Source organism: Vulpes vulpes, chromosome 9 (genome assembly GCF_048418805.1).
Source record: "Vulpes vulpes isolate BD-2025 chromosome 9, VulVul3, whole genome shotgun sequence".
Taxonomy (NCBI): domain Eukaryota; kingdom Metazoa; phylum Chordata; class Mammalia; order Carnivora; family Canidae; genus Vulpes; species Vulpes vulpes.
In genome coordinates this window covers 24,459,191-24,480,225 of record NC_132788.1, presented here as the reverse complement: position 1 = coordinate 24,480,225, position 21,035 = coordinate 24,459,191, and the positions used below count along the sequence as shown (strand labels likewise).

Genomic DNA, 21,035 nt, shown 5'->3' with positions numbered 1-21,035 from the left:
TGTTCTGGTCTGGGATCAGATAGGTCATGTGACACTGCTGTCTGTTGATATTCAGAAAGCTGGTGATGGGGTACAGGAACAATGAGTGTGGCTTTTGCCATCTCAGCTGCACATGCCCCTTTTCATCTTTGACTTTTTTTCTTGTGGCAAGAGTCAAGAGAAAAAAAAAAGATGGCCTCTGCTTCAATGTCATTTCTCCTAGCTTGTGCAAGTTCATCTAACTGTTGGAAACGATTTCATGGTTAGAATTCTAGCTGCAAGGGAGCCCAGAAAATGTGTGTATAGAGCTGTGTACACTCTGCATTACTGGAAATTACACCAGAAAGGGAGTAAAATAGAGGTTGACTAGTCTAGGACATGACATCTACTGCACAACCTCATGAGGCAATTCATGCTATTGTTTCCTTTGTATAGGTGAGTAAATTGAGGGACAGAGGTCAAGTAATTTGTTCATATTTGCATAGCTAGCAAATAATAGAATTAGTATTAATGATTTCAGAGTCATAAGAAAACTTTTAAATTATGGCACATTTGCTATGTACCAGCATGTGCTACATGCAGAGTATATTGAGAAATAAGGCAGGGTTCTTACCTTCAATTAGCCACAGTTTAGTGGGTAAGGGGAAAGGGAGACAGCAGGTACAAAAATAAGTTAAATGAATAAAAAAATATCAGTGTATTTTTATATAGACTTACACCAGAACTATTACAGTCTCTGTGAACAAAATGGTCTTATTGCTCCCCAGGGCAGGCTGTGGCATAATTATCAGTTTTTAGGTCTTCAACTAAGTGAACACTCTCAATACACTCTAAGTAACTTTCTTTTTTGTGTGTGGATCCTAAAGCTTGACATTTTTTTCTAGAATGGGAGCATCATTTCGCCCTGAGTTCTTTATCTCCCTCTTAGAAAATATGATTTCTTAGAAGTATGACTATATCTATAAATTCATAGACTTGGGTCATGTTTGTATTTTTGTGATAGACTAGAGCTCTAAATCAACAAAGAAATGTACCCAGTAGTTCGAAACAAACTTCTAATTAACTAGATTGAAAGATATGGTGTCTAACTAATTTAATGCCATTTGTGGAAAGAAGTAGCAAGAGTTCCCTTTTTCTCATTTCTTTGCTAATGAACACACCCTTCTAATTTGAGAAAATAAAGAAGAACAGATTCAGTCCTTTGAAGATGAAATTAAATTCCCTAACACTGCCAATTACTATATAATGTCATAAATAGTGCAAAGTCTCACATATACAAGGACCTCAGGTCCATGTGAAATTTTTCTAAAAGTAGGGACCTATTTCTTAGAATGCAGTGAATGCTCAGCATCCAGCCCAGGATGTCCTGGGTGGCAGGAGGGAAAGGATGGCACAAATTTCTGAGCAGGAGCTTAGGGAATCACTGGGGGAGCCTGTAGAGAGAGCAGTCTTGCCCTTCTCTGCTCCAAAAGGGCTGAAAGCAGAGGCAATGGGCTCAAGATTATACTGGAAAACAGAGATTAGACCCAGGAGAGAACTTTGTGTGGGAAAAGAGTGAAATAGTGAAATCATATCTCCTTAGGGAAGCTGGAGGCCCGTCTGCTCTGGTTGCTTTTAAAAAATACATATTCTGGAGAGTGCAAGTGAGGGCAGGGAGGCAGGCCAAAGACTTCTTGAAATGTTTTCCACTTGAGGCATCCAGAAGAACCCCTAGGAACCTCTGAGGAAACCACAGGCCTCATATACCAGGTGGAGGGAGGGGTGTAGGTGGAGAGGAAGGTCATGGTGGAAGGACCTCAGCCCCCAGCTAGTTATGGAGATTCTATGGCAAGAAGATAGGATCCTTCCCTTGAATCAGAATTCTGGAATGATATGTGTAAACTTTACGAAAGGGCCAGAGTGATGGGATTCTTTCTTTATCTATGTCTCCCTGGGCAGAAGATGGGTTCTGCATACTGGGCCTCCTAACTCAACACTCTCCTTCTTCAGGTGGACTCTCTGAAGGGTCTGCTCCACAGCCCCTCAGTGCTAGTATGTGCTGGTTATGAGTCTTTCAAACCACTGGCAGTGGAAGATGCCAGAAGATATGGGACTGAAACTTTATCTGGGCAGACTTCAAGAAACAAAAGTGGTGAGTTAGTTTTGGCATTTCTCCAAATTTGTTTGCACTGGATGGTGGTTCAGTAGGAGTGGGCATATATTCCTTCTAGATAATTTTTAAAACCTGCCTTTTGGCCCCAGTTCTTGGGTATCCCATTTGTTTTGGGTCACCCTTGCCTTTTCTTCTTTCTTAGTGCCATCGACCTTAATTGGGTTGAAATTTGTCTGGCATGTGAGAGAGGGGAGTCTGGTATTTAAAAAGAACAGGGAGTAGAAGATCTTTAAGTTTCTAGGATCTAAAATAAATTTTATTAAGGACCATAGTGGGCATGACATTATGGAGACAATGGACCATGGGTATGTAGCATTTGCATCTTTCAAGACAACAGAAGAAGCCAAATGGACTAAAACTTGTGATAACCATCTATCCTTCATGTATTCATCTATCTATACATCCAGCTGTATATATCTCCAAAAAGCCTACTATGTGCCAGAGTGTAGGTGTTGTTATTTGAAGACACATTATTTTCAAGGCATAATTAACAACTACAGGTTGAAACTTTAAGCAAAATCATTGGAAATGGACAAATTTGGTGAACAAACAAAATAATATCCTTTGTGAAAAGCTGCTAAGAAATGACAATAATGGTTTTGGTGATCACTGCAGGCCAGGTGCTAGAGGTACAAAGACCTGTTAGCCACAGAGCCTCCTTGGAAGGAGCCCCCAGTCTCATTAGGTGCTTATGGAAGAGCAGAACTTGACAAAACCTGTCCAGACAGATTCTAGGGGGCACATCTGTTTTTTTGCTTGCCATAGGCTTAGCCTCCACTAGCTTTTTCCTCTTGCCAAGCATTAGTTCAGGAGATGAAATGAGAAAGTACTAAAGATTTCATTCTTCCTTGGGATCACTTCTCTCTTCCTTCAGTGGCTCTTTTTTCTTTTTTTCAAGGCTAGAGTGCAGGCTTGACTATCAGGGCTTAGTATTGTGTATCCACATCCTTCCTTGCCATCATTTATCAACTCCAAAGCTTGATGAGTGCTAGAATGATAAATCACCACTAATAATTGCAAAGCATTTTTACAGTTTACAATCAGGCACCTATGCAGCAGCTTATTGATTTTGCTTCCTGTGTTGGGGGTGGGCATGAGCAGGGCTAGGAGTTAGCTCTGGCTACTGCTGCTCTGCCTGCCAACTCTGCTGTTTATCAAGAATCTACTTTGTGCTAGGAACTCTGCAGAAAGCTTTCTATGCATTGCCTTGCATCGTCAAAACAAACCTGCCATTATTATTTTACAACTCAGTAAAGAGGCTCTGCCAAAAGCTACACAGCAAGGAAATGGCAGCATTGAGACTGAATTCAGATCTCAAGTTCATTTCACTAGATTTTCTGGTTCACAAATTGCAGACTGCGTATTCATTCTAGAATGGTTTCTGCCCTTACTTTGTGGTTTTGGAGGGTGTTTAACTAATGAAAGGCTCATGATTAGCCTTTATTCTCCTACCCTGAAGCTTTCCCTAGTAGCTCACTGTCTTTCCTCTTTTCTCTTATTTTCATTGTGTGCCAGGAGGCTGGGGGCCAAAGGCCAAGCAGAGTGTGATCCATTCAAGGTCCAGGTCGGGCAGCCGGCCACGGCAGTGCTCCTTGCTGTCAGAGAGGTCTGGTCTCAGCGACGCCCCGGGATCCCTGCATTGCGCCCAGACGGGCCCTGCTCCTGACGGACACCTTCAGGACGTGCCTGCCCACCCTGGCCCATTGGTGGCCAGTGACGATGTTGAGAAGAAGGTCTGCATGAATGAGGATGGCAGCCTATCTGTAGAGATGAAAGTCCGCTTCCACCTACTTGGCAAGGATGCAGTCCTATGGTCCAGGAGGGTGGGGAGGGCCAGTGCCCTGCCGGCAGCCAGTGAGGGGGTCCCTGTCCTGGGGGAGGTGGACTCCCTCCACTGTGTGTGGGAGGGCTGCCTTGGGGGCTCCTCAGAGCCTGGGGCACAGGGACTGGGGCCCTGTGGGGCAGGAGGATGTGAGGAAGCCTTGGGCCGAAGCCGGTGGCAGCCAGGGTCCAGGTATGAAATCTGGATGAACCCCCTGTACTCTACCCAGGGAGATGGGACAGACTCTCGGAGGAGATCCAGGCTGACCCAACACTCCCATTCCCGGAGGCCCTGTAGCCAAAGGTTCACCAACAGGAAAAGAAGCAGCAAGGACAGTGTCAGCCCTGCCTCTAGTGACAGATGCCCCAGAGACTCTGAGCCAAACTCCTCATGCTGCTCCAGGTCTCCGGGGAGCAGCATGGGCAGCTGTGACCTACAGTCAGCCTCTGGGGCTGTCTCTCAGAGAGGAGCAGGGTGGGAAGGGGGTGGCCCATCCGGGACGAGTGAGAGCCCAGGTCCACAGGGAGCAGGGCAGGGCAGCAGGGAGCGCCACAGCCGCCTGAAGGCCCAGACCCAAGGCACAGCTGGTGCTCTTTCTGACTCTTCAGGGAGTGCTGGGTCTCATGAGGAGTCTAGTGAAAGGGGTGAGCAACCCCAGGGCTGCCCGAGCAAGACAAGGGCTGTGACTACTTCCCGGCCAAAGACCACCCAGAGGGAAGGTCTCAGTCCTCCCACAGTGAGTCCCTTGTTTTTGAGGGATGAGGACTCACAGGCAGAGGAGAGTGGACAGGGTACCAGGCACTCCCAGGCTAAGGATAGGTCTAGGATGAGATGGCACCTGGCTCTACGTCATTCTGGCTCTAGGGACATTGCAGGAAGCTGTTCTCCACCTTCTGCCTATGCCTCAGTCCCAGGCAGGAGAAGAAAGCAGAAGGGCAGAGCCAGTGCTATGTCCTTACCCAGCCGAGGGGCTCAGACAGGCCACCCCAGGCAGCATCACCACCCACTTCACTCACCTGTGCCCAAGAAAATGCCTGGACCTCCCAGCAGAGCCAGGGCCCGCCCAGATGGCCCAGCACCACACCTTTCTGAAAGCTCACCTAGTGCCAGGAACCGGGCCTCCCAGGACACAGGGCCATCCTCCTCTGCCTCTCTTCATTCCCAGGATGCTCTCATTACCCCTGTGAGCAATTCTGAATGTGTTTCCAATTTCTACCCCCCATATTCCCTCTCTGCTGAGACTGAAGGGGACCCTAAACTCAGGGCAAGCTCACCAGCTCCCACACCTCCCAACACATCAGACTCTTTGGGCAACCAAGCTGATGGGCTGGACAAAAAGCCAGGGGGTGACATTCCCAAGCCTTCCTGGCCTTTAGATCCGCCAGGTGGACAGCCTGAGGGAGGGGTGCCAGGAGCCCACCGAGGCTGCAGCTGCTCACCCATCAGCACATCCATGTTCCACGGGACCCCCAGTGATGAGACTCATGCCCCGCAGACCTCCCAGCCATTAGGCAGCCAGGGAGTCTTCTCTGAGGTCTGCTTAGAATGCAGCAGATACTGTCCCACTCCCCCAAGGACATGGCCTTTTGTCAAGAAACACGCTTCTTGCAGCAGCAGCTCCAGTGCTGACTGCGGGCCAGGTCGGGGGGAGCTGGGGGAGGGAAAACTTGATGTGTGGCGCCCACAGCCCCCTGGCTGTCAGCCAGGGGCCGTGGGGAAAGCAGTCAAAGCCTCGAGAAGGGGCAGCTCCAGCTGTGGTCCCAGGTCTGGGAGAGTATTCCAGAGGAAAGTTGCTGGTGGAGGGAAAAGCCTGGAGGAGGAAGAGAAAGATGGCAGAAAGATGCTGGGTGCTCTGCCCCGAGCCTCACCAGACACTGTGGTCCGTGAATGGTTGAGCAACATCCCAGAGGAGCCCATACCCATGAAATGTGAAATGGTGGGTGACAGCACAGATGTGGCAGGGGATGACCCAGAAGACCCCAAGGAGGATCCCGTTGGCCGACATTCCCCAGAATGTCTAGGGGAGCCAACCCAGGTCAGACAACTGTTGCACGAAGGTGCTGCCAGTGAGAAAGCAGAACCAGATGGAGCCCTCCCAGTGCCTGGTGATGCTCATTCCAAGTCAGGAGAAGGTCTTCCTTGTAGCGGAGTTTCACAAGACCCCAGGGAGGCTGGATCAGGCAAAGGGATGGCTGTGGACCGTGGTGTGGGCCAGTGCGTGCTTCCCCACAAGCTCTCTGCCTCCATACAGGTCATGAAGGCACTGATGGGCTCCAAGCAGGGCCGGCCCAGCAGCCTCCCTGAAGTGTCCAGTGCAGTGGGCAGGAGGCTCAGCCGATCTGCCCAGGCCCTTATCACCTGTCTTGCTGGGCTCCACTTCTTTGATGAAGACCTTGGGTCTCCCACTGGCCAAGTGAGGTTTATAGACTCTCCTCGGTACCAGGAGCTCTTGAGCATCTTCCAGGCTCTGTGGCCAGGGTGTGGACTCAGGCGAGGTGAGGGGAACTCAGGCCTCTGGGAGCTGGGCCGGTGCCAGGCTCTGCCAGGCCTCAGGTCCCACGTCATGACTGAGGACCTCACACCAACGTCCTCATCTGGTGTGGATGTCGGCAGTGGCTCTGGAGGCTCAGGGGAGGGCAGTGGACCCTGTGCTATGGACTGTGCCATGGTCCCTGAGAGGATAACACTGCCCTTGAAGATCCCCTCCCCGAGACAAGATTCTAGAACCTCTGAGAATGGAGAGGATCCGGGAAACCAAGAGCCAAGTGGTTCCACAGACTCTTCAAACTCCCAAGCATGGGCTTGTGCCACCAGAAAAGATGAGGCAGAAAGAAACAGTGGACAGCAGGTGCTAGGCAGCAACCTGGACCCAGTAGTTGACAACACAGTGCAAGAAGAGGAGGTACAAGTAGAGAAGAAAGTCAGAGAAGAAAAAGAAATAGCAGAACTGCAAGGAGAGGGTGTCCCAGGATTTCCAGAAGAGGAAACAGTCATGGGACAAGAATTGTCAGAGGCCAACTCTCAGGCTGGGGAAGGTGCACCAGAAGATAAGAGTGTGCAGGAAGAGGAAGTAGGAGACCCTGCCTCCCCCACACTTTGCCCTCCAGGGAGGAAAGAGAAACCCACAGAGCCCCCTAGGAGCCTCAGTGAGGGGCATCCAGATGCCAGTGAAACTGAGAGTGACCCCAAAGTCGAGCCTGGTTTGGAGAAGCTGCCCAAAGCAGCTGAGACATGCCATGAGCAAAGCCAGGTGAAATGCACCCAGGGGCCTGGGGAGAAGAGCTCTTCTGCGGTCCGCAGGGTGTCTCTGGACCCCGACCCCCTCTGGGTGTCCAGGTTGCTGAAGAAGATGGAGAAGGCCTTCATGGCCCACCTTGCCAGCGCCACGGCTGAGCTCCGAGCCCGCTGGAGCCTGCAGAACAATATCCTGCTGGACCAGATGGTAGCAGAGTTGCATCAAGACCTGGGCCGGCGGCTCGAAGAGAGCATCGAGAAAGAGCTCCGGAAGGTCCAGAGCCGGGCAGGGGGCAAGATGCAGGGGCCGGCCAGGGAGGGCCTCAGGTGGGAGATGTCCCTGCAGACAGAGCAGCGCAGGCGCCGCCTCCAGGACCTGCGCCGCCTCTCGGCCTTCTCCAGGCAGGCTCGAAGCCAGGGGCCGCTGGCCCTCCCCACAGAGGATATGCCAACCCTCAGTGGAGCCCTGGGGGCCTGGCAGGTTGGGGAGGCTGAGGAGGAGGAGTTTTGTCCCTGTGAGGCCTGCATGAGGAAGAAAGTGATCCCCACGTCCCCAAAGGACACAATGGAGGCATCCAGGGCACCCATCAAAAAGGCCTTCGACCTGCAGCACATTCTACAGAAGAAGAAAGGGGGATGCACTAGTGGGGAGGCCAAAGAGGCAGCTCCTGAGAAGAGAGGGATGGAGCCGTTTCAGGGGGACCCCTTGGGGACAGGGACTGTCCAGGAGTCTGATAGAGGCCTGGAGCTGGGGTTAGACCAGGACTCTGGGACAGAGGAGGGGGGTGAGGGTGAGAGCAGTCAGACCCTCGGCAGAGAGGGAGACCCCCGAGTGGGAGAGGGGGAGGCATCTGTTCAGAAGAGAGAAGGGAGCACAGGTGGGCCAGGCAGCATCCCAGAGGGAGCAGGTGGGGAGGAGCTGAGCTCTGGGGGGAAGGAAGAAAACACAGAGGAGGGCTCTGGGGCTGAAGGCAGTTTGGAAGGTGAAGACTCAGGAGGAGGTAACCGAAGCCCAGGAGATCAGAACGATGGTGACAAAAGTGAAGAGATCCAGGAAGCTGAAGGCGAGGGGCAGCCAGAGTCAGGAGGAGGAAGGGGAGAAGGAGAAGAGGAGAAAGAAGGTAGCCCTCAGGTCGACTGGGGCCAGGGCCAGCCAGGTGAGACTTCTGGAAACAGCAGCTCAGACCCAGAGGGGAAGCCAGCGCTGCCCCCTACCACAGGTGCAGACAGCCCCTGCCAAAGGGCAGGCTGGAAAGCAGGCCTTGCCTCCTCCAGCGTGGCATCGCTGGGAAACTGCTCTCAGCTCTCCCAGAAAGGTTCGGAAGAAAAGCCCTTGAATGGAGACATGAGGAGCATCGAAGAGGAGTCCGAGGAAACCCCTGGTCCAGAGAGAACAGGCACAGGCATGGATCCAGAAAGCTCCACCTCTGAAAAAGAAGGGGGCCCCTCGGGCCCGAGGACTCCAGAGCAGGCAGGCAAGGCCTCCGGCCTAGAAGCTGAGAAGGTAGTTAAAACTCTTGCTTTCACAGAAATGGGGTTTCAAAACCTCCCCGTGGACCGGACAGATGGCTTTGGCCAAGATGACTTAGATTTCTAGAGACCCAGCTGCAAGGCCGGTCATGAGTCTTTTTATTAATATATTGTCCACGGACCTGAGCGTGGCTCGGTCCCCTGGAGGTGTACAAAGAACATGGAGAAAGATCAGGACTTGCCAAGGACACAGCCACACCACGCTGTCCCTGGCTTCTGAACTCTGGAGCTGGCCAATCCCAGCACGGTGTGACGGAGGGTTATGTCAGATCTGCCCTGTTATCCGAGGTCAGCTGGACCCCTCCATTTTCCTGCTGAGCCCAGGAGGATGGAACTGACTGGAAGTGTTCCAGGAGAGTTTTTGTTTGTGTGTCTTATTTATTTATTTATTTTTTTGCTCTCATTCTTTTGCCTATTGATCTGCAGTTATTTTTCTCCTTGGCCTCTCTTGGCATTCACCTCGTTCGACTTTGAGGTGCTTTTTTCTAGTCTTGAATATATTTGGTGACTCTGCAGATGTGAATACTTAGAAGAAATGGATAAATTCAGGGGTCATTGGATAAAATTTTTTCTCAGCCCAAAAGTCCATGTATATTTCCTTTATTCATGCATATATGCATGAATATACATATTGGCAATGGAAAAAAAAGAAAGGAAAGAAAAAGGATGAAGAAGGAAAATTATCACCCATGGTCCCATCACTCAGAGATGACAAATGTTAGCAGTTGGATATAATTCCTTTGCATTTTTTTCCTAATGATTTAATAGTTGAGCAAACCTTTATACACTTGTTTTTTTTTTTTTTTGATTTAGCAATATAAGAATTTGCCCGATTTCTCTCAAAATCTTCATAAAACTATTTTTTTCATAAAACTATTTTTGATGTCTGAATAATTTATTATGCAGATTTTACCTCTTCATTTCCCTAGTGTGGACCATTTAGATGGGTTTCATTATTTTATTTTATTTTTCTTAACATTTTTCTGTATGAACTGCAGATGATTTCCCTAGAATAGATTCCCAGGCTTGGAATTACTTAGCCAAAAATATCAGCTTTTTTAGGCTTTTGATATCATGCTGCCAAATTGCTTTTCTAAAGGTCTGTACTAATTTACATCACCTGGCCCACCACACGCTCATCAGTGTTTGGTATAACCATTAAAAATGAGAAATCTTTTACTAATTTTATGGGCAAAAAATAGTACCTGATTTTAATGTGGTACTATTTTTGATATATTTGATTGCTAGTGAGATTAAAGAGCTTTCTACATTTATTAAAAATCTATTTGCATATAAATTTTATGTGTATGCCTTTTGCCCGTTTTCAACTGGGATCCTAGATTTTTTTTTTGATGAATTGATTTACATCTGCCCTTTATAATTTGTTGCTAATATTCTATTTATCATTTTTGAAGCTAAAAAAATGCCCTTTCTCTGCATCCTTCCACAAGAAGCCTTGGACCAGGCTCTGTCTGAGTAGGGAGCTTCCGATGGGGCAGTTTCTTTGACCGGTTCTCAGCAGTGTTCTCACTCATACATGACATTTTGTGTATTTATAATTATTAAAGTGGAGGTTGATGCTACAAGGACAGGTATTGCTCTCTGGTTGCTTAAATGTAAATATTAATAAAAAATAAGTAAAAATAAGTAAAAAATTAAGATTAAGTGAATGTTGGGTATAGGCTGTGTCCTCATGCCTGTAGTCACCTGGTTCTGTTTCTGCAAACTGGAGATGTTCTTAATAAAATTTGATGTGTTGCAAAGTTTTCTGTGGAGGTAATTCTTTTTTTTTTTTTAATATTTTATTTATTTTTGGGTGGAGAGAGGAGCACAGGGAGAGGGGCAAGCAGACTCTATGCTGAGTACGGACCCTGACTCGGGGCCTGATCCCAGGACCCTGAGATCAGGACCTGAGCCAAAATCAAGATCCAGATGCTTAAATGACTGAGCCACCCAGATGCCCCTGTGGAGATGAAATATATATATATATATATATATATATATATATATATATATATACATATACATATATACACATACATGCACTGGTGCCCTAGCCAGAAGCCCTCAGCAGAATAGATTGCATTGTGAGCTTTGTTTAAATGTGGTGATACACCGAGTTGTCTGGAATCTGTCACTACTAGTTGATATGACCTATACACCATGCACTTCTTCTGTGGCTTGAGATGCCCAGTCATTCCCTAAGAGATATTCCAATCTTCCTACTTCCTAATCTGTGCTGCCCAAATGATGAAGACAGCCGTCCATGGCACTCACTGACCTGGCACGTCATTAAAATGGCACTGTCCATCTCTGAACATGAGAATGCAATGGAAAAGAGTAAGGGATTTAGAGTTGCGTGACCTATAGGCTCAAGTTCTGGTATTAGCACCTCAGCTTCAACATCTGTGAAAATAATGTTTTCCTCACTGCATTGTTGAGAAGTAGATGAGAACATATGAAACTTCATTGCACTCATGTTGGGAAAATAGCAATACTTTTACTAGCACTGCTGTGTTTTCAATGCTTGTTATGTGTCAATTATCATATTAGATGTACATGACCCCCATACTCTTCCCAACATGTTTGTGAAGTACGTAAGTCCACGTTGTCACCCCCATGTCACAAGTGAAGTAACCAAGGCAGGGAAGACTTACATAAACTTCTCCAAGCTCAGGAAACTCCTTAGGAGCAAAGCCAAGATTTAAACACGGATGTTTCAGAGTCTGAAGTCCTGTCCTTCCTCCACTGTATCATATTTTCCTCATTTCAATTCAGGCCCATAAATAAATAACTTAACTAAAGGTGATCAACACTTTGTTGAATGAACTTACTGCAAAATAGTTAAGACTTAGAAAAGTAAATTAGATGGGATTGCTTTGCTCAACTGATTGTATTATGTCCTTAGTAATGTTCTACTTATACACAGATATCGAGAGCTGGAGATAAGCTAGTTTTATAAAGCTCAGTTAAACTGGAAAATTATCTCTCTGTGAGATTCTCTTTTTAGTTACAAACTCCCTTGCCTTAAGCTCCCAAATATTTCTGCCCTTTAACTTTCAAAAATCTCTGTTAATGGAAAACTCTGTGTTTTCTTCTGACTTGAGATAAAGAATTCAGGGCCATCACCAAAGGTGGGGGATCTTTGTGTCTCACCCCCACCTCTCTCTTCTGTACAATCATACTGCACAGCATGGCTCAGACCTCTGCCATGTAGCACCTCGGGAAAGTGGTGGCATTCCTGTATTCTTAGCCTGAATACCTGATTCCAAACTCGATTCATTCATCACTCAAAGTGTTGCCAAAGTGCTTATAACATTTCCAGCCAGAGATTTCTCCTTGAAGTAAGTTGGAGAGAAAAGTGAGTAGTAGTCAAAAGAAGTCCAGCTTTTCTCCCCACCCTGTTATTTAGCTGGTGGGGATCAGAGGCTCTGGCTCAAAAGGACCGTCTTTCAGCAGCTGGGAATCAAAGACCCCTGTGTCCAGGTCCTGTGCCCAGAGATTCTGACTTTATTGGTCTAAGTTAAAGCTTAACACAGATATGTTGTCAGGCTCTGAGATGTATACAATATTCTATTGAGGTGGCTCATCCCTGATTTGGTCCAGCTTCCCTTTTTTAGGTAAAAAGACAGACCCATCCTGAAAAAAGAGGATTGCTTACAGCACACAGCAGGACAAGTGGCCATGCTGAGACCAGATACTATATCTCACTTCAGACTCCTCCTTCCCAAAGCTGAGAGTCCCTGCAGAGGAATGGAATGAGCTGAAAACCCACTCCCTTGTAACCCAGACCTGTGCTCATCTCACCTACATGCCCACCCACCCTCCTCTTCCCCCCAATTCCCTGCATCTGAGTCTGTCCCTGAGACTCAGGCTTTATCTCCACAAGGGCCCTTCCTAGGTGTCCAGGGGAGAAGTAACCTGACCTTAGTCTGTGAAGCTCTCCAGGCAGGTGCAACTTGGAAGGGTCACTTCCTGAGAGATTTCCAAACGAATCATAGGCCAGGGTTTCTCCCTAGAGAGCTTCATTGAAGTGGACAGTTCCACTCTGAAAATTCTGATTCAGTGTGTCTGAGGTGGGACTTAGGAATGTACATTTTCCCCTGGAAGAAACCCCACAATACCCGGCACCTCCACTGCTTCCGCTGAATTGACTCCTGTGTTCTGTGGTCAGGCCATCCCACCAGAACCGGGGTTTCTCAAAGAGGCTGCACACCTTTCCCCAGCCTTGTCAGCCTGCCAGCCCCACTCCTATACACACAGTTTCCCTGCTTTCCCTCATCATATTGTCTGCCCAGGGGACATAGCAACCTTTCTCTGCTTCCCTCTCTGGAGAAGCAATTAGAGTGGATAAAGAGAAATCTCAACTCCACTGTTCCTCCCAGCCACCCCTAGATCCAGAGGTGCAGTTGGCAGCCCAGGCCCCTCTGGTTATCTATGGGACTCACCTGGGGCAGACACTGACCTGGGCAGCAAATACCCCTGAGCTCATGCCCTCTCACTAACCAAGCTATCCCAGGCAGAGGGACCCATACTTCTTTGATGATTTCCACTGGAGCCCCCCCAGGCCTGGCCTCCTGGGGTACTCAGCCCAGGGTTTTCAACCTTTGGTCTGGTGGTCATTCCTAGCATCTGAGCTGAGCCCCAGTATCCAGGGGGAGAGGGCAACTGCCTCATGCTGCTCCACCTCTGGGCAAGTCTCCAATTTCCCATTGCTTCCATACCCTCACCCTAGAGGTACTTGTAGACCTTCACCTGTGCCTTCATTCCTACTGGGATTTACAGAGCCCTATCCATAGCCTCCTGGGTTTTAAGATTTTAGACTTTGTTTGGGGGTGATTAGAATCCAAGGTGCCTGGTTTTTTGATGAGAAGGATGAACAAAGCCCCTGCAGCTCAGGAGCATGAGCCCCAGCTGCTGCCATGCCTCCCCCACATTCATCTGTACCCCCCCCCCCCATTTCAACTCACTGTCCTGCACCACACTCTTAACCCTGGAATCATGGCTAGTGGCCTATTTTCCAAACCACATGGTGTTTTTTAGTCATCATCTTCCTGATTGGTAGGGCCCAGACTCCTAACGATGTCTCCCTGGCTCATTGACAATGTCTCATCCTCATGGCCTCCCACTAGTCGAGCTCTGGTACTTCTTCCATGGCCTGCATGTGAACCTAAAATGCTGAAATCTCCCCATGCCAGCCCACTGCTCTTCTTTTCTTTTCATCTCCTTGAATGACCTCACTCACTCTTGCTGTGGCTGCTTCTAGTTTTGGGTTGATGACTCCCAAATCCAAGGCTTCAGTCCAGACATCTTCCTGAGCTTTCAGCCCTTACATTTTCCTCAAGAACAACACTTGAAGAGGAGAACTCATCTCCTTTTCTCAGCCTGTTCTTTGCCCCACGTGCTTTGACCTGGCACCATCTCCATCTTTCCTAAACTCATCTCTCCCCCACCACACCATGGCACCACCACTATCCATCCTAGATTCATCTCTTCTTCCACCAAGTCCATCAAGTCCTCTCCCTTTATTCTACTAAAACTTCCCAGGCCTGGTGTTTCAGTCTTCAGCATTACTATCACCTGCTTTCTAAGAGGGTCTCCCCATTTCTCACCTTGTTCTACTCAAGTTTATCCTCACCATGGCTACCATCCATCACCTATCTAAAAGATAAACCTCATCATGTTACTTCTAGTTACAACTAGGCAAGAGCTTCTCATCACCCAGAATGATGCTCCTGAGTGCTCACAAATACCCTGCAGATTACAGACTTATCTACCAAAGGCCTTTTTGCTAATGACTTGGAGAAATCTTAAGCATTTACCAAAGTATTTTGCTGGAGCTTTGGGAAGAGGCCATTTTATTCTTATTTGCTTTTCCCAGGACTGTGACCACAGCATGTTCTTGCCTAGATTATCCTTGAGGCAGCACCAGAGAAATGGCAGAGCACAGTGATTGGTGTTGTGGTCTTTAGAGGTGGGCTGAGGGGCTCTAACCTCACCTCCACCATCAGGTGTCATTTACTTAAACTCCTTCAGTGAAAATCAAAGAAAACAATAGTACTCACCTCCTAAAGTTGTTGAGATGGTTCAGAGAGAACACACAAAGCAATGAGCATGGTGCATGCTCACCTAGAAAATTGTCAATAAATACTATCACTTGTTGTCACTGTTATTTTGTTCTTTTTTTCTTCAGCAGAGTCAGCTATGGGGCATTTTTATTTGGGGAGTGAGGAAGCTTCCTTTAAAATACAGGCTGGCATAGTACAGTTGAAGGAGAGCATCATGTGGGTAAGATATGGACACTTGACATGAGCAAGAGGCCTTCCAGATGGGCTGTCCAGAAAAGTACCAGGGGATACTGACACTTGGCCTGAGTCTTGAGAGATGAGCTCTGTCGTAGAGAGGTGAAGAGAAGGGCATTCCAGGTAGAGGTGATGATAAGAGCAAAGGAACAGAGAGGTCATACATGGGTTTGGAGGGTGAACAGTGAATAGCCAGGATCTCTGGAACTAAGTATGAGTGAACAGAGAGAGTGTGGTCATGTACACAGCCCCATAGTGGAGGCCATTTGAATCCTTTGGCTCCTGGAAAGCCCTGACCTTTGGCCAGAGAGGTATTCAAACAGCCCTTGGGTCAATTGGGCCTGCTCTCAGTCTGCACTCTGGTAACTGGACTTCTATCTTTAGTCTGGGCTCGAGTCCTTGCTTTGGGAATTCAGCTGTCTGAGGATCTACCTTGTTCTTGAAGGTGCAACTTCCCCCTCTTCCCAAGATAATCTTCAATTTCTAATTGCACTCCTAATGTATATCAGGAAAATACAGGCTTTTATGTACATTCTTATCTTTAATCCTTGCCACAACTCTACAAGGCTGCCACTTTATGGATGAAGAAATGGCTTCTGAGTGAGTTGCCAAGGGCATACGGCTGGTAGATGTGAAGTTGTGATTTGAATCCAAACCTGAATCTCCCAAGCCTGGGTTCCCTCTTCCACACAGCCCAATTCTGAACTCCAAGTTCCAAGCATCCTCTTGCCTTATATCTCCTGGGCTGGGCTTCAAGCTTCACCATCTTCCCTTGTGGCCCCACTGGGGAGGCAGGCCAGGGTGGTTGCACTCTGCTGGGCTGCACCTCTGGCCATGTTTCAGTCCTAAGCTTGGTCTGCTGGGCTGAACCTTCCAGGTTCTCACTTCTTGTCTCAGTCAGTGTCTGCCCCCCTCCTCAGCTGCATCCTTGACACCTTCACTGGCTTTTCCCTAATAAGGAACAGGGAACCCACAGTTTTTCAACTATGGGAAGCCTTGGAAAAGCATTGTGACAATGGCTGGGGGCACTAATGAAGTTTGGGATGCAGGGACCAGGATGATGAACACTCTGCAACATGTGAGTCAGTCTCACAAAGATGGGTGGTCCCACCTTGGCCACCATGGGTATCATTATTGCATTTTACAGTTGAGCGGACTGAAGTTCTAGAGCACCGTGTCTTCCCCAGAGGCCCAGGGCTAGGAATGGATGAGGATCCCTCTCTTGATTTCTGACTCTTCTCACTCTATCCCATAAAGGATGAGATCATTCCTAACATTCCAGCACCTTACCCTAAGGCAAAGAGATGAACTGAGTGACCTATCAAAGCTCCATCAATCACAGTCATTCCAGAAAAGGACAAACCCAGGGACAGATACTAATTGGGTGCAATGGATGGAAGAGTGGAGAGGATAAGACTTGGAAAGTGACTCATTTTCTTAGAAAAGGCTGAGCCCCACATCCTCTTTTGCTCTGCCCCAGCATGGTGAGCTTTTTCTTGCCCTGTGGGAAACAAGTCCTGACAGGATAGGCAGCTCCAGAAAATGTTGGGGACCCAGGGGTAAAGAGAAAGCTTTATAGCTCTGTTGTTCTATGATCAAGGAGCGATTATCTTTCTTACCCCTTTTTGACCCCAGATTTCCAAGCACACCTGACCTTCCCAAATGCATATCAGGATCAAAGTCACAAAAAGTTCTAAATTGAAGGAATGGGAGAAGGATATAAAACATCTACAGGATAAACTGAGTCTATTTCCTCCTGGGCCCAGGGCTCTTTGCCCCTACCATGAAACTAGATGGTATCTAGTTCATCCTGGTCTTGCAGATGGAGATTATGATTCTGCCAGTGGGTTCACTGAAATTGGATGTCACAACAGCACTGCAAAGACTCATTATGATAGAGTTTTCCTGCATTACTTAGACCTGCATTTTATGACATGCTGTATGCTGGGATGATTGATATTTGTTAGTTCTTTCATCCAACGTATATTGAGCAGCTATTTCATGCCAGGCCATGTTCCAGCTGCTGAGGTAAAACCCATGCTCCTGATGAGTGCCTCTCCCTGTACCTGTCTGTGTGGCCCCTGCCTGGGGTTTACTGAGTATCAGTGCTACCCTCTCGACGGAGAAGTGGAATAACAGAGTGGTGTTCCTAGTCCATATGCCCACTGGGGTAGCAACAGCAGAAAACCCAGGTGGTGATTGAGAAAACTGGGAGGTACAAGAAGGGCCTTAAGAGCGACTATGACAGCTTAAAGGCCAGGCTGCAAGGGTTAGTTTGACTAGTGGCAGTGGTGGTGTGGGTGCTTTCCAGAAAGAAAGGACTGGAGCCAAGATAGGATAAGTTTGCCATGAGCTAAGACTGGGGATTAGGGGACTGGAGGATGGGAGTTATAGTAATTAGAAAGAACCGCAGGGAGTCACGTGGTATATGGGGAGTGGGGTTGTGGATAGTGGGTATAGGGCAGGAGGGAGCTGAAAGTCACAGAAATGTTGCCTAGTTGAGGAAGGGGCTCTGATGGTCCCCAGGTCAGTATGACCTGAGAGACGCCTGTTCTGGAAGGCAAAAGAGACTCATTACAATGGAAGAAGATGGGCGCGGAAATCTTGAAACTCCTCTGGCACTTTCAAAAAAATAAGATGGAGCTTTGGCCAATGTGAGGGCAGGCCTCTTCCTGTGCCTCAAGGAGGACCAGGTTTCAGCCATCCCAGCTGGTAGCTCAAGGCTGGCTCTGGCTCAGAGACCCACCCAGCCACCAGCCTCCTTCCCCAAACCACAGACCCAGGAAGGGGTGACTTGGAATCTAAGAGAAGTGTGGGATGTTGTCAGGTTGGGGAGCAGCCAGGACTAGCAGGATCTCTGGGTTCCTGGGGGACCAAACCATGAGGGGTTTGGTCTTCTCCAGTCCAGGTGTTCCTGCCTGAGGCCATGCCCTCTGACCATCAAGATGGCCTTCCTGCTGCACCTGCCTTCTAGTCCTGGCTTCATACCTAACCAGAAGAGTGACTCAGGGCACCAATGTGTTTGGAGGGCCCAGCTATCCCTTCCTAGTTATAGGAGCCAGGATTGGTGAGGACCTCCCTGTAGTTAACAGCCACAACAAGAAAGAATGACTTCCCATCTTACTCGGAAACACTTGGCTTCTGGGGCTAGTGACAGTGAACCATTGGAAGAGCACTGCTGGTTTCCAATTCTCTGTGTCACAGAAGCAGGGGTCTTTCAGACCTGGAGAGCCATGTACCTGCTACATCCTGGCTCTGCCATTTATACTTCTGTGTAACTGGAGTTCGCATAGCCCAGTGGCCTGATTTGAAAGATAAGAGCCCGGGGGTCCAGGGAGGTGGTGCTTTGGCCCAAGGTTATACAGCAAGTCAAAGCAGAATCAGGTCTAGAAACGGGATTCCCTGATTTGCAGGCCCGAGTTTGCTCCACAGCTTGAGCATGAGCCTGGGAGTCAGGGCTGCCTCCTCTGCTCATGTGGGAGGAGAGCGTGGCAGGCAGAGAGGGCAGCATCCCAGCCTAATTAGAAGCTGTAGAGGAGCAGGGACATGGGGGGCCGTGCTTGCAGATTAGTGCCCCCTCCATAGATCATAGGCACGCCAAGGACATAATAAATAATCTGCCCAAAGGTTTTAAAGGTAAAAATCAGCAAACCATTAATAACATCCCCAGCACCATACATCACACTGAAATCTTCCCATTACGCCGCTCCCTGAGCCGATTCGCATTTTCTAGGCTGTTTTTTTTTTCTCTTTCCTTTCCAGTATATTCTCCTACAGCTCTGAAACCCCTCCCCTGCAGCCCACTGAACTTGAGAGAAGAAGAGTGTGAAAACTTTGAGGATTTACTATTTACCCTGGTTCTATTCAGGCTTATAGAGGGATGAACAAGGGGGGTGTGTGTCCCTGTACCTGTCTTGAGACCCCATGTTTCTGCTTTCACTTTTCCTTTTAATGGGTAGGATGGAGTTAACCTACCTACTCCTCACCCCCAGGTTTAAGTAGGAATAATTCTGTAACATCTCTCTCTCTCAGAGGCTAAGGAGGTTTAATTAATTAATTAATGCAACAGGGTCACTTTAAATAAGAAAAGTGCTAATGCCTGCACCATCTAATCCCTGGTGTCCCCTCACTTGGCAAGAGGCTGCAGGGAACTCTGGGCCCACCTGGGGTGCATTGCATATGTCTTATAATTTGAGGGTAACCTATGGCATCCAGTAAATCAAGACCTGGGATTGGAGGAAAATTAGTAAGAGAGAAGCTAGGCCAGCTGACTGATGGTCTGTGACCTGGGGCAGCACAGGGATATGGTGACAATGGGGCAGAGAGCCCAGAACTATACCTGAGTCTCCTCCCAGGTGGGAGTGCAAGACATTGGCCCAGTCACCAGTATTTGAACAGTTTCCTCAACTGTGAAGTAGAAGTTTGAAAAGACTTTTTGGCAATAGCCACATGCCACCCTCCATGAACTTGTTAGAGGGCACATGGATTGAGTAGCTCCTGAAACTGCCACAATAAAGTGGTTTCTTGGAAGCAAGATCTACACTGAAGACAGAAGAATCCTGCGCTAGCTAACTGTTGACACCTAGGAAAGAGGGCGACTGTCCTGGCAGTGTGGGGAATGGTGGGGTGGGGAGGGCATTCCCATCTCAGCTCTTCTGTCTTTAGCTGGGTGACCTTAGGCCAGCCTTTTCACCCTTCTGGGCCCATTTCCTCATCTACAGCTTTCCGAGAGTCCCTTTCCACTCTGAACTATCAGGGTGAGTCACCTCCCTGAATTTCCCATCCAGACTCATCCATACCCATGCTGGTAGTTCTGCAAAATCTCTTGAGCAGTCCTGGGTTAGATCTCAGGATCTACTAATCTCAACCTTTTTCGACCTTGGCTAGAATATACCTCTCCACAGCTCAGAGTTTGGTTCCCGTTCTCGCCAATCCCACAAGGCAGACGGTAAGAATCCACCAGACCACATCTCACAGGTGAGGGGCACCGCACATTTTACAAAGCCCAGCCTGTTTTCCTTTGACCCTTGGAACAACATTGTGAAGAAGAAAGGCAAGGTCTGCTATACTCATTTGATGGATGGGGATGCTGATCTGGATGGATGAACAGGAGGAGTGAAGAAATCATCTGGTCAAAGGCCTCATGTGGAGGGAGCCTCAGGTTGTGACACAACCAGCAAGGGCTTTTGGAGAGCCTGAAGACATGTACATCTGCTAGACAACGACAGTCCCTCTTCAAGAAGGAACTTCTTCCCCTAGAGCATCCAGGCGCTGGCTCTGATGGGAATCATGCTTTATAAGAAAGGTTCAAATTCCCTAGGCCTATGAATGCCAGCCCAGTTGACTCTATGGGCTGGGCCTCAGGAGTCAGAAAGGAGCCTGGACCCTGTGACCCACAAACATGCACTGGTTTCCGTCTCCATTGGAAGGCACTCCTTAAAGCTCAGTGCCCTCCTGAGGCTGGTGGGACTTGCCAGGACCAGATCTTCTCAGCTTCCCTCTGGTTCAGGGTCCCCAGGGGCACATTGGCAGCTCTCAAAGGCTCTGCTGGCTGACTCCCTCATTGCACAGTCCTTTGTACCTACAGAACATTCAGCTGCCACACTCTGCTTACCAACTGTGTGATCTAGGGTGAGTTACCAATGCCTCTGAGCCTCAGTTTGCTCATCTATCAAAATGGGCTCGATACTCAGCTAAGTGTCTGTGAAGAGTGAAGCGTTGTGATAAATGCAGACATGCCAGAGTAAATATTTAACAAATGATTAAATGGAAAACTTTTTGTCTTGAGAGGGTAGAATGCTACCTACCACAGGTCAGCCTGGAGAGAGAGCGCACACATTCAGACTTGAGGAGAGTAAATTTGGGAAGGTTTCGTAAAAGAGATAGCATTTGATCAGCACTTTGAAGGAAGAGCAGGGTGTTAACGAGAGGACTTGGGAGCTGGGGCGGGGGAGACTCCAGTGAAAGGGACAGACTAGTCAAAAGCCCAAAGGTTTAGGAGACTGGGAGGGCCCAT

At 48.4% G+C, this 21,035-nt stretch overlaps 1 protein-coding gene across 1 annotated transcript in view; it reads left to right on the top strand.

Annotated features, from left to right (window-relative positions):
• The window catches only part of RP1L1 (RP1 like 1), a 54,836-nt gene extending 44,353 nt beyond the window's left edge, over positions 1 to 10,483 (top strand). Inside the window, exons 3-4 of the mRNA XM_026007796.2 lie at positions 1,969 to 2,110; positions 3,647 to 10,483. Of these exons, the coding sequence (XP_025863581.2) occupies positions 1,969 to 2,110; positions 3,647 to 8,784 (5,280 nt within the window). The 3' untranslated portion in view covers positions 8,785 to 10,483. The remainder of the gene's footprint in view (positions 1 to 1,968; positions 2,111 to 3,646) is intronic.
• The last annotated feature ends 10,552 nt before the right edge of the window (positions 10,484 to 21,035 follow it).